Source organism: Stegodyphus dumicola, chromosome 2 (genome assembly GCF_044657685.1).
Source record: "Stegodyphus dumicola isolate Sdum_Otavi_A_Nest chromosome 2, ASM4465768v1".
Taxonomy (NCBI): domain Eukaryota; kingdom Metazoa; phylum Arthropoda; class Arachnida; order Araneae; family Eresidae; genus Stegodyphus; species Stegodyphus dumicola.
The window spans coordinates 94,868,999-94,883,246 of NC_140769.1; the positions used below are offsets into that span (position 1 = coordinate 94,868,999).

At 35.3% G+C, this 14,248-nt stretch overlaps 1 protein-coding gene across 3 annotated transcripts in view; it reads left to right on the plus strand.

Moving 5' to 3' along the window:
- Nucleotides 1–14,248, plus strand: part of LOC118192557 (sodium-driven chloride bicarbonate exchanger-like) — a 263,168-nt gene that overhangs the window by 215,456 nt on the left and 33,464 nt on the right. For 2 of the 3 annotated variants that reach the window (XM_085810936.1, XM_085810937.1), the window contains one exon: nt 11,028–11,156. The exons of the other annotated variant lie outside the window; for it this stretch is intronic. In XM_085810936.1, coding sequence (XP_085667062.1) covers nt 11,028–11,156 — 129 coding nt within the window. The remainder of the gene's footprint in view (nt 1–11,027; nt 11,157–14,248) is intronic. 3 annotated transcript variants of the gene reach the window in all.

A 14,248-nucleotide genomic window follows, 5' to 3' on the forward strand; every position in this document is an offset into this window, starting at 1 on the left:
ATTGGGTATCGATCAGGTATCGTCTGCGCAATCAATCGTCGGTAGTCTCCGCAAGGACGATATGAACCATCCTTTTTCGTAACAAGGTGCAAGGGGCTTGACCACTGCGAGTTTTATGGATGAGTTATTCCATTGTCAAGCATAAATTTAAATTCCTCTTTAGCTATAGCTAAGTGTTTTGGATCGAGCTGTCGTGCCTTTGAATAAACGGGTTGACCATCAGTCATAATAAATGTGTAACACCATGTTTAATTTGTGTAGGTAAAAGGTTAGGTTTAGAAATTTCAGGATATTTCGACAGTAAATCGAAAATTTTTATGGATTTATTTAATGTGGTTACTGAGTAATCACTGGAAATAGCAGCGACATCACACTGGACACAAAGATGTGTTACGTCATCAATTAATTTTTTCTTATTTATATCGATAAGCAATTTATATTTGTGAAGAAAGTCAGCTCCTAAAATACCTTTTGTGACATCAGCAATTATGAATGGAAACTGAAAATCACGCCGTAATCCCAAATCAAGAGTTAGCGTTTTTATGCCATAAGTGGAAATATCTGTGCCATTAGCTGCATACAGTTTGTATTCAGTTTTATATTTATTCTGTAAAGTAGCAGGAATTATGCTTACGTCAGCTCCGCTATCAATAAGAAAGTGCAAATTTGATCTTCTGTCACGAACGAATAAACGAAATTTGCGACAATCCTTCATATTTTCTGCAGCAGCATTTGCCGCTGAACCTACTGCAGATTTGAGTTTTCCTGGTTTTTGGAATCGTTTTTTACCCAAGCACATGGAGGCTTGCATTTCTCTGGAATGCATTTTGCTCCAAAACGAAAGTGATAGAAACAAAATTTGCCAGTAGGGTCATATCGTTTACGAGATCGACTTCGAGATCGTGAACGTGAATTACGTAAATCCGAGTCCCTGCGTCTTGAGCGAATGGTTATTTGATCAATTTTTTGTTCAAGAAAGGTAATTCTTTGCAAAAAATCATTTGCAGGAACGGAGGGAGCATTAGCACTAAATACTTCTGGTTTCCGATTCATATCACTAATTTTATCTGCCATAGACGCTAACTTGGTTACATCTTCATCACTAACTAATAATATATTTTTTATTGAGTCAGGTAGCTTCTCCAGCCATAAAGTTTTGATTAGATTTTCCGACACATCTGTAGTAGCAACTGATCTCAACTTCTGCAAAAGTTAGCTTGGTTTCATGTCTCCAAGTTCGATACCAGTAATCAAACATTTAATCCGTACATTTTCACTTTCTTTGAATAAATGTAATAACCTAATTTTAGCATCCGAATATTTTGTGGCACTATCATTCGTTACAATGTCCCAAATATTTTCGTCGAACTTAGGTTCAAGCTGTGAAACTAAATAATTAAATTTCGTTTCTTCTGAAACGATATTACTAATTTTGAACTGAGCTTCAACTTGAAAAAACCATATTTCCGGTTTATCAGTCCAAAAAGGAGGTATTTTTACACTCACCTTATGAAGCTCGGGAGACTGCATCATATCTTTCATAGCAGTTTCAGAAGAGTCATTTGTTGACATTTCGAAAATTAATCAGAGTCACCACGATGTAGCCTTGGCTACTAATGTTTAAAATTAATTTATGACTAGGAACAGCATGAATTATAAACAAATAGCTAAGTTATTGCATTTTATTTTCCAGCTATCGAAATGCGACGCTACGAACAACGTTTTGAAACCAAAACCTAGCAATCATGAATCAGAACTAGAACTAGTTGCCATTCAGCATAAAGAAATTTAAATATAAATATGAACTACTTATTGCCATTCAGCATAAAAGAAATATAAACATGAATATTAACAAAATATTAAAGTTAATTTTATAAAATAATTAAACACATGAACAAATATATGAAATAAAAAATTATTATTTCTCATGCAATAACTGGGCCACTACAGAACTATGATGACTTTTGCTTTAGCACTTAAAACAACAAAGTTTATTAGAATGGCAGTTTTTACTAATGTGATATATTTGAAACAATGTTTAGTGCTCTTTAAAATTTCTTATTTATTCTGTGGTGACATTTTACATTTAAATAAATCATGTGGTGTAGAACAGAAAATGTGTGTAAACTGAGTCATATTGAATGCTATTGCTGGCAATGTACTTTTATGAATTCTTTTCACAAAAGTGTTTTAGTTTGAAGCTTTGCATTCAGATCATTAGTTATTTCTAATGATGTTTGAAATTTTGTTTCGTATTTATTTGAATATTGTCAAAAATAACGTTTTTGACGCACAAGTGCTTAGAATTTTAATTATTTTTGAGACCTTCCAATCTTTGTCTAGTTTGCATTTTTTAGTGATCTGTAGAACAGTATTGTGCGGTATTAATTTAATCAATATGGGGCATAATAGCGAACCATAAATTTCTGAATTTATCCCGTCCTTCTAAATTGCGAACTTCTGTTTGGCAAGTATCTAACAATTCTCTAAGCAGAGAGACGTCTGATTTCCTAACAGGTGTTAGATTCAGCAATTTATTCAAATGAGAATTAACGACCAAAGTTTTTTGTTCGAATCTATCCTTTAAGGTTTCTATCGCTGCTTCATAGTTTTTATTTGTCAGCATAATTCCTTTAATTGCATTTGTGTCTACTCCAGTTAAATATGAGTGTAAGTAAGTAAATTTCACTACAATAGATAAATCTTCATTTCTGTGTATCAGAGATTCAAACTGATCCCAAAACCTTTGCCAATCAGCATGATCACCATCGAATCTTCTTATTGTTAATGATGGTAATTTAACGAATTGTTTTTCTAATTTTAACAAGCTAATAGGTTGTTGTAATGTCCTTTGTGTACAGGATTTGCATTTAGTAATAGCAGCTTTCAAATTACATGTTTATCACTTTTTAATGATTCTCATCACAATAATTTAGCTTTCGATTTCGTTAACATGGGAAATTTGACTTTCAGAATCTACGAGGGCCATCCAGGAAGTAGATTACGTTTCCGTCTGTGTCCGCTAGGGGAGGGGCTAGCGCAGCCATCTTGGGGTCAGAGCGTTGCGCAGCTCAGTCTGCATCTAGCCGTGCTAGTGAGAGGTTCGTGCTGTGCTCCGTTCAGATACTGTGACGGTTTGAAATGTCTGCGTTAATTGAAAATCCCGCGAGCTGCGAGGTGCGCTCAGTAATAAGGTTTCTGACTGCAAAAAACTGTAAACCGATAGAAATCTATCGGCAGCTTCGTGAAGTGTATGGGGACAACATTATCACTGAAGGTGGAGTGCGTCAGTGGGTCATAAGATTTCAAAATGGCCGAACCAATGTTCATGACGAAGATCGAAGTGGGAGACCCAGCATAGTGACCGCCGAACTTCTCGAAAAAGTCGATGCTAAAGTCCGTGAAAATCGAAATTTCACAATAACGGAACTTTCTTTGAGTTTTCCACAAATTTCGCGAAGTTTGTTGCACGAAATCATCAGCGAAAAGCTTGGTTACCACAAGTTTTGTGCAAGATGGATTCCAAAAATCTTGACAGAGGACCACAAAAATCAGCGAATGGCTGCAGCGTTGAACTTTTTGGACGCTTACCATAAGGATGGTGACTCTTTACTCGATCGCATCGTTACTGGTGACGAAACATGGGTGAAACATGTGAACTGTGAAACGAAATTGCAATCAATGCAGTGGGGGCACACAAGTTCTCCCCAAAAACCCAAGAAATGCATGCAAACAATGTCGGCAAGGAAGATGATGGCGACTGTTTTTTGGGACAGAAAAGGTGTAATTTTGGTGGACTTCCTGGAAAGAGGCACTACAATAAACTCTCAAAGGTATTGCCAAACTCTCCAAAAACTCAGAAGAGCAATTCAAAACAAGCGCAGAGGAATGTTGAGCTCTAAGATCTTGTTGATTCACGACAACGCCCGGCCCCACACGGCAAATGTCACTCGTAAAGTTCTTGAATCTTTTAAGTGGGAGTTGTTTCCTCATCCGCCGTACAGTCCCGACCTGGCACCGAGCGACTTCCACCTATTCCCAGCAATGAAGAAGTGGCTGGCTATGCAGCGTTTTGATGACGACGCACAGCTGCAAGAAGAGGTAACGAAGTGGTTGAAGGCGCAGGCGGCCGAATTTTTCGACGAAGGAATTTCCAAGCTCGTACATTGCTACGATAAATGCCTTAATTTGTATGGTGACTATGTAGAAAAGTAGTATTTGAGTGTGGCTTTCATCTGTATATAATAAAATTTGTTTCCTATACTTTGTTTATTTTTTTATTCCAAAACGTAATCTACTTTCTGGATAGCCCTCGTATTTCTTTTAACTGTTTAAATTTCAAATTTATCTGTTTTGAAATTTCTCCTAACTCCTCTTCTCCTGTTTCATTTTCTAAAATTTTAGTTTCGATTTTAGAAATTAATCCGAAATTCTAACAATTCTTTCAAATTAACTTGATATCTTCATTTAACTAAATTTCTCTTCTGATTTTAATTACATAAAGAAGGGGAGTTAGAAGTAATTTGCAATGTAAAAAGTAGTTCAGTCAAAATGGAAGTGATTTGCAATTCAGTTTGTAAGGATTATGTTAATTTTATTAACAGTTAAGTTTTAAGTTAAAGTTCCTTTCCTGTCAAATTCTTAACTTCAACTTACTACTTCTGGCCAGAACGTAGTTTTGGAATCACTCTAAATTCTTAATGAGGAGGAGTGGTATTTAAACCGCAAAGTTCTACTTGCTGAATTAGACAGGGTTCGTAGCGGTCCTTACAAGTCCTTATATTTGAAAATAAAATATAAAGGCCCTTATAGGTGCTTACTTTTTCTTTAAAGCCCGTATTTTTTTGTTTTTAGTGCTTATTTTTCGCTTTTAGTGCTTTTTTTTTTTAATCCTTTGTTTTTAATGAACGCGCATTTTTTCCCGTACCAAAGCCGAAACTAAATAAACAACTTTTCTTCCTTATATGCAACGTCAGATGGTGAATCATACTCCCGGAAATTGCTATTCCCCCCTTCCTCTGTATTAACGTAGCCTATGGTGCGAGCGAGAGTACAGACAGGTGCACGTCGTTCTATTGGCCAAAGAATTGCGAAAACAGTAGAAAATTCCGGTACATTCAGTATTCTTTTCCTCCCACCCAAATACTACACACGTTTGAATTTCTTCAAGATTTTAATAATTTGCATTCTCGTTCCGTGTGGTCAGTTCATATTCGTGTTTATTATGATCGTTATGCTTATATTATGAGCATATGTATGAATATTTATAATAATATAGTTGCAGTAACTGCTGAAGTATAGATAAATTTCCAAAAATGGGTGTGTTTTTACACAGATTAGCTTTCTAAGGAATAATATTCGGAATGGCTTAAATAAAAGGAAAGTAATCGAATAGTCAAAATAATTTCATTTTCTTTGCTAATACATTATATAGTACGGAGGTTGGGAGTTTCTCCACAAAATCTCTGATATTGAAGCAGTGGACTTTTTTTTTTTTTTGTCACTGTCCAATCTGGATTGAATAGGACTAGTTTTTGCGGTCTACCCAACCCAAGCAAAGATTGATTCTATTCCGGAAATTTAATACAGTCTGTTGAAAATTAAAGTCTTTTTCTTTTCCTTTATTTAGTTCTTTATTCTCCAAATACCGGCAGGTGTTGATTCCGATTGCGTAATATCACATATGGAAGAATTATGACGCACGTATTGCGCAATAACGTTTGCGGTATTTTGCAGAGATAATTAATTTTGATGTTCAGTCTGAGATTTGTTTATGAACACTTAAATGAGTTTTACTGTACTTTCTAAGCAGAATATTTCTCAGTTCCGTTGGTCTATTTTTATATGATGCACATATCGAAACGTCAAAATCATTTATTTAGCCTAAATTTAAATCTAAAGAACGGCTACAATCTCCCCCACTCCTCTTTTTCCAGTTACTATACAGAATATTCAGAAGTTTCTGAGTATGCGGGTTAGTTAAGCCTTTACTGTTAAAGGATGACTGAATGAAGCAATTTCTCGTCTTTTGATTTCAGAAATGTGCCTGTTTTTTACTTAAATTACTTTGCTTGGAATATATGTTAAGGGAAAACTGTTATGCAATGAAAATTTAGAAAATGTTCAGAATTTTCATTTAAGTTAAATTATTTAAATATTAATATGAGTGGAAAAATAAATTGTATTTATTATTAGGTGCCAAACGAATACAATTAATATGGCTTATTATTATTTATTTTCTATATTTTCAACTGAAATATCATCATTAAATCTTGTAATATAGTTTAGTTCTGCATAGTTTCTTTTCCTCTCATTGTAAACTAATTCTGTAAATTGAACTGTCATTTAAAATTACAAAAAAAAAAAAAAGTAAATTGTTTTCCATTGTTGAGGTAATGCTCATTCTCTTAATAAATATTGCATTGCTCATATTTTAAATTACAAGTCTAATTTTTCTTTTAAGTTTATGCAGTTGTGTATAATGTAATTAGACAGGTGCTTATTTTTTCCTTAAAATGTGTTTGAAAAGTGCTTATAGGTGCTTATTTTTTTTAACTAAAATGTGGCTATGAACCCTGTTAGAGAGAATCAGAGTTTCTGATTTGCAGGCGTCTGCCTTTTGGCTACTCTCTCTCAAAGCTGTCATTATGTTCGGCCATACTTAGGCCCTTGATAAGCTTCGTAGTCAAATAAAGTAAAGGGGCCAACTCAATTAGAACCTTGATAGCTTTGGCTATATCTCTTTAGTTAATCTTAGTTTTAGCTTATTTTTTAGTCTCTTAAATTCAAACCCAAGTGTCGGCTTTTATTGTGCACTCCATGATGGAGTTTTGTTAAATCTTACTGGAATAATGAAGGGTTAGTTACCCTTCCATCTTGTTGTTTCTTGTTACACAAACTTAAGCGATTATTCGCTAACTAGTCCTTAAGGTTACTCACTTTTGACTGCAATTACACAGTGATAAACCTCAGTTGATTCATTTCTTAACAAAAAAGGAATGTTAAATCTTATCTTGAATTATCTCGCAGATTATTAATCTTACTATTTTATTCCAAAGGTAGCAAGACTTTTACATTACCATATTCTTTAGTCATTGGAAAATAGGCTGATAACACTATATTCAAATCACAAACAGTATATAAAACTTTCAGTATTAAATATTCCCGGTCTGATGTCCAATATAAATACACATATATATATATATATAATTTACTTCATGAGAGAAAGTTGATCATACTTATAATGCTAATATAAAAGCCAGTACTTCAACAGTTTACAAATAATTTTTTATTCAAACAAACAATAATAATAATAATTTTTACAAACAAACAATAATAATAATTTATTCAAACAAACAATAATAATAACAATAATAATTTTTATTCAAACCCGCAATTCATCAGTGGTTCTTTTACACTTCTGCATTGTAAACAAAACTAACATTCTTTTCTAAGAAGATAAACACCCTCTAACGGCGATACAAAAATCGTTTGCAATATTTTTCAACAGCTTTGCTGCAGATGATGAGATGAAAGAAGCAGTTGAAGATTGGTTATCCTCGCAGACAGTAGACGTCCATGACTTAGGAATTCAAAAGTCTGTAGAAAAATAGAGAAACATTAAATGAATTAAATCAAGAAAGTTTTTTGAAGAAATCTGTGATGATTTATAACAAATCAAACCTTACTTTCCGAACAACCTACGTATTTTGTTTTTCTATCATCCGAGAGATTAATTACCCTTAACCAGCCATCTTCATTTCAACCATATTTTCATTATAAATTTTGACAGCTGCTACTTCAAAGCTTAAAAATGTTAAATTCTTTTTATTGGGGGGGGAAGGGTTCATTAAATATGGAAAATTAAAAGCAGCAGTTTTGTCATATTTTGCTTTATTACTAAAAATGTAAAAATTGTTCAAGCAAGGTAACAAATTTTGAGACGTGTGAGGAGAAGATGGATTGACAGAATACCAGTGCCAAACTTGGTTCATAAAATTGCATTCTGGCAATTTCGATTATGAAAATGTACTATGTTCTAGAAAGTAAGTTGATGTTGAAAATAGTATCTGGTTGTAATGAAAGTTTTCTACCAAAATAAGTTTTAAAAAAGATCAAAGCAGTATCTTTAACGCGGGTAGTGATCACCACCTGTATCTATGATTTTCTGCCAAAGTTTTGGTAGTTTTTCAAATCCTTTCAGCTCAGAAACTTGGTGGCTCTGTGTCCAAAAACGGATTAACCTCATTTCGGACGTCAAAAAGGTAGAAGTCCGAAGGTGCGATGTCAGGACTATATGGTGGATGTGGTTAAAGATCCCATTCAAGTTCATAAGAGTCCAGCAGGTGAATGCAGACACATGTGGTCTTGCATTATCTTCATGGAACATTACCTTTTTGTACTGGAACTCAGTTCGACATTTTTCCTTGATAACAGCGTCAGCACGGACTAGCATCTCACTGTACGCCGTACTGTTGAGGGTTTTACCATTTTCCAGATACTCTTTTTGAATAATACTATGGAAATTCTAGCAGATACGAAGCATGATCTTTTTGTTAGTGAAATTGCACTTTGCTGCACTGCCAACTGGATCACTGGGTGCAGACCAACCCCCTTTTCAGCCTGATTTGTTGAAGTAAATCCATTTTTCATCACAAGTGACTATCCGATCCAGAATTTTATCCTTATGTTGATATTCAAGCAGATTAGTGCAAGACTGAACACGTCTGTCCTTTTCTGCTTGAGTCAGCTCATGCGGCACCCAGTGATTGAACTTGTACAGGAAGTTTATGCGATGCATAACACAACTAATGGACATGGCGCTAACATCTAACTCCTTAGCAAGCTCTCGAGTGGTTGCATACTGATCTTCCACAAGTTCTCACAGGCGACACTCATCAACATGTGTAAGCTGGCCTTAGCACTCTGCTTCTTAAATGTCGTAGTCCTTGTTTTTGAACTTTCGGTACCAAACCTTCACAGTGTCATATGATGCAAAATTAGTACCTAAAGCTTTACACGTGATTTGGTGACATTCCGTAGCTGACTTTTTGCAACAGAACTGAAAGTAATTGATGGTTCTAATCTAGTAGTATTATAGTTCCAATTTCAGACACTTAATGATAATGCTATCTTTTTACAAATTTCACAACACTGTCTTCTAAAGCAAGTCTCTTTCAAATGCCAAAAAGTATTTGGCAAAATATGACTAAACATCTAACATCGAATCTTTCAGTTGTTAAATCCATTTTAGAATGTCCTTTGAAAAAGGGAAATCAGGAAATTAATCTGTTCTTTCAAATACAGTCAAAAGTCTTTAATCCTGAATGATCTATAATCCGGACCTCAAAGCTACAAACTTTCAGCGCATGTGTAGATGCATTATGCGTTTACGCATTCGCATTATACCTTCACGCATGCATGTTCCTTAATCTTCTACTTGGATTCTGCTTATTATTTTTAGCAGACTGTTAGAGCAATTTTATAAAAGTAAGCTTGAACTTTCGATTATGTCAAAAAAAAATTCCGATTCTAGAGCTGCCAAAGGATCTACAAAGCAAAAGCATGTTTCGATGCCCATCAAACAAAAAGTAGAATTGCTGCAAAAAAAATGGATAAAGGCATATCCTTTGTTTCTCTAACCATTCCGATAATCTGTTTATCAATTTCACGCTGCTCTGCGGGGAAGGGGGGACGTCGGGGCACGCAATTAACTGGAAGTTGATTTTTCAGCATCATCCTCATCTTCAGTGCAGATGTTTTTATTTTATTCATTTTATAATTCCTTACTAAATGTAGTATTTCATCTCGATGTACTCCGTCTCTGATATGATTTAAATCAAATTCTCCGTCATTATAAATATCACAAATACACATCAAATAGTTTTCTGGTTGCAGTTTTCTAATTTCGACTATATGTAATGTATGCTTTACGCATGCACGCGTTGAAAGAAATGTTTAATAAAGTAAACAAATATTAAGCTTTTTTTGTAAATTTTGATACCCTTTAGATCATAATTGCTCTTTATTTCATAAATTATGGTTTCATATTTTTAATTTTATAATTTCTGCATGCCATCTTACCAGTTTAAATTGATTATCTATAATCCGGAAAAACCGATAATCCGGATTCGCCAAAGTCCCGACGAGCTCGGATTAAAGACTTTTGACTGTATTGTGAGCATGTGCAAATTTTGTTTTTATAAATTTTTATAACATTAAAATGCAGAAGCCTGTTCAATTTCCCTTTAAAGAATCTTTTTACATAATATAATAAAAATGTTAGTCTGAAACACAGTATATTAATCCAGAAAAGTGAGCACATTTTCAATATTTTTGCAGCAGCATTTCCCTGACATTTTAGAAAATCTATCCATTTCCCCAATCCTTTTTATGAATAGAACTTTTTCATAATTAAAATTTAATCCAGCGAACAGGCTGGCGGCATGGGTATTTTCGTGGTTTTCCCCTTGTGTAACGTGTTTACGAGCTAGTTTCCCTTAGAAAGTCCTCCACGAAGACATCCCTCCCTTTAGGCAGATAGCCCTTGAGGCTTTGCCGTAATTAAATAACCTAACCTAACCCTAATTAAAATTTCTTCTCTTGCATTTTTATTACATTCTACTTAATTGTATTATCTGTTTGTTAAAATGCTGTAGTATTGTAATTAATAATTAATATTTATCTGATGGTAATGCTGTTGTAGTTTTCAAGTGCTAGTAACAGTAATTAAACCAGATATCTAATTTTTATCATATATTTTTTTAATATTGCTGAACACATTAATGGACAGATGCATACTTTTTTGAAAACAGAAAAAAGTTACATCACCTTTTATATACACAGGCGAAAATTTTATCAGTTGCTTATTCCAACTGTCTTTCTACCTCAGCCACATGACTTTTGAGTACTTTTTTCTTTTTATAAATAACTTTTAAATTTGTACAAAAAGTATTAAATATTTCTAAGTTAAGTTTTATATGTGAAATACACTCTTTTTCCCCTTTCTTTTTGTGTTCCCTAATTAGCTGTTGGCTGTTATATTTGCACGTAAAATACTTGGATGCTTTTTCAATAAAACTCACTTAAAGTTATTGGATGATGACATGCCAGAAACTACAAAATTTAAAAAAGAAGATACATCTGCTACTGATCAGGTAAAAGTTTATATTCTGTTTATTTTTCACAAAACTGTCTTTCTTTAATGTCTGCATTAAATCTTATACACGAAACATTCATTAGCATCTATGTTATAAAGGCTATAGTAGATTCCAAAATACAGTATCATGTAATTATTTAAAAAGAAACATGAACTTTAAGATATATTCAGCTTGAATTTGTTTCTAACAGAGGCATGTAAAAAATTACATTATACGAGGGTTGGAACTTTAATAGTGGCAACACAGCTGCAAAAACGCTACGCAACAAAACCAAAGAATATCGCGTATACCACACGTAAACTACATACTTACCTTACCTCTCAGCAAAAAGACTCGTCCTGCCTACGTTACGCGCATGCAGAGTGGCGCGAAGAAGCGATCCTTGTATTAGCTCGCGGTCTAAAGTAAGTGTTGTCACCATGTTTTCAAAACAAGAACAACGATGTTGGATAAAAATTGAATGTGCCAGAGGTCGTACAGCATGACAGTGTCATCAAGGGCTTCAAGAGGCTTGCTGGGAATCTGCATTGCCTTACAGAACCGTAGTAAGATGGGTGAAAGCATTCAATGAAGGACGCCAAAACGTGGCAAACATGCTGCGGCCAGGTCATCCGAGTGTCAGCGATGCAGACGTGCAAGCTGTTGCCGCACTAATGGACAGTGATCGCCGCCAAACAATTCATCAGCTGGCCGGACAAACAGGATTAGTGCATACGACTGTGCTGCACATTCTGAAGGAACGCCTGTCCACAAGAAAAATTGCTTCACGATGGGTTCCACATTAATTGACGGAAATGCACAATAGGATGTTGCCCGAACCCACCTGGAGCGCTATGAGCGCGAAGGAGATGCTTTTTTACGCTGTATCATTACGCTGGATGAGACTTGGGCCTGATCGTACCAGCCAGAACTGAAATGCCAATTGAACGAATGGCTTCATCACGGGTCACCACGACGTTCGAAATTTCGTCAGAACCCCAGCAATGTAAATGTTATGGTGATTCTCGTGTACGACTGTGATGGTGTCATCCTAACGCATACCGTTCCCCCACAGCAGACCGTCACTGTGCAGTATTACTGCTCATTTTTGGAGCACAATCTCCGACAAGCTTTGAGAAAAAAACGGCGACACTTTCTGCAGAACGCTCCTCTCATTTTGCATGACAATGCTCGGCCGCATGCAGCGCAAGCTGTGACTGATTTGTTCAAGCAATGGGGCTGGGAAGTGCTTTACCATCCACCATACTCCCCAGATCTAAGCCCTTGTGACTATGACTTAATTCCTAAGATGTAGGAACCGCTTCGTGGCACTCACTTCCAAACTGTTCCTGAGATTCTTGTGGCAGTAGACCGATGCATTCAAACTATCAACAAAACAGGCGCTGCTACAGGTATTCTGCGACTTCCACATCATTGGAAACGGGTTGTACACAATGCTGGCGACTATATTGAAGGACTGTAAAACATGGTGACATGAATCACTTTTGTATTCCTTGTAAATAAATAGTTGCCACTATTAAAGTTCCAGCCCTCGTATGATTTTATAATATCATGCCTTGATTTTCATTGACCTACTGCAAACTTTTCATGATTTTGTTGTTGTTGTTGTTGTTGTTGTTGTCCAGAGCGGCAATTTGCCCTGAAGGACTATTAATTTCGTTTAGGCATTTTGCGTTGAAAACTTTAAAAGGCTGTATCAGTATAGAGTATGTAGCTCTATTGTTTTTTTACTTCCTTGTACAAAGTAAAAAGGAAGTATTGTAATCGAGAAAAGCTTCAGGCAGCATATTTCAATGAAAATATCCACTTTGACCGTTTTCGAATGCAATTTAACGATGTTTTTGCGTGATATCTGTACGTAAGGACAGAATAAAAGACTCTTTTCCTCCAAAAAAAACTAAAAAACTGCTTTAAAATGAATTCGGAAGAGAATTTTTCGTGGCGTCTGTATGAACGTATGTACGTGCGTGCGTACGTACGTATCTCGCATAACTCAAAAAAGAGTAGCCTGAGAATGTTGAAATTTTGTATATAAGACTACTATAACATGTAGATGTGCACCTCGTATTTTGGTTTCAATCGGCCGCGCCAAATGTATAAAAATATATTTATAAATATATTTTTATACATTTGGCGTGTTACCCGGCTTAGTGATCTCAGTTTCTTTACTCTTACAGGGGTGTTTGTGCTCCGGGGAAACCCCGGAATTCCGGGGATTTTGAACTTTGATACCCGGAAATTCCAGGGATCGTCATTCAAAAGGAAGTAGGAATAATAATGAATTATTTATTTTGATCTGGGTAATTTTGTTTGCTTTGAAAGCAGAAAATGCAAGGTCAGTGTGTGTGGTGAAAACTTTTCCTTTCTTTCTCCAAAGGCAGTGATAATGCGTGAAAAGGGGGGAAAAACTTCTTTTTTGTTCTTTCCTTATTGCGAGTTATGACTCATTCTCCCGGTTCTCGGACATTCTCTTCTGGATTCTTTTCGGCAAGTAGGCGTGCCAGAAAAAAAAGGGAGAGGCTTCGTTCGACCAGATGTGCGATCACGTGACTCTGGGTTCAAAGGTCCTATCTCTCCTGGCGGGGCGTTAATAAGTAGAGAAGGGGGATTTTTTGCCGTATTAGCTATTTGTCATTGATCGCTTCTCAACTTTTTTTTCTCCGCTGTGTAAAATTTTCGTTTCATTTATTGATGCACGTGTACATTTTTCGTTTTGTTTATTGAAATATTTTTTTATTTATGTACGCAAGAGAATTTCACTATGAAATTTCTCGATATAAATAGTGATATTATACAATTAGAAGAAGGTGTCCAGAATGCATTTAAGTGGAATTGGATTAAACGGAGAGATAGTAATGGGGATACCTTTGGCACATGGTGCAAGAAAATAAATGTTGCTGGATAAGCATATTCTGTTTTTTTTAACTCACTTAAGTATGGTGGGGAAGGATTCAAGGCTTTCACAAATCATTCTAAAACTGTGACGCACATAAAATATTCAAAGTGCATTAGACATTCAATGACTTTAAGTAATTATGCTAATTCAAAAAATACTGATGACTTACTGGAGACTGATGCTCGGCCATTGG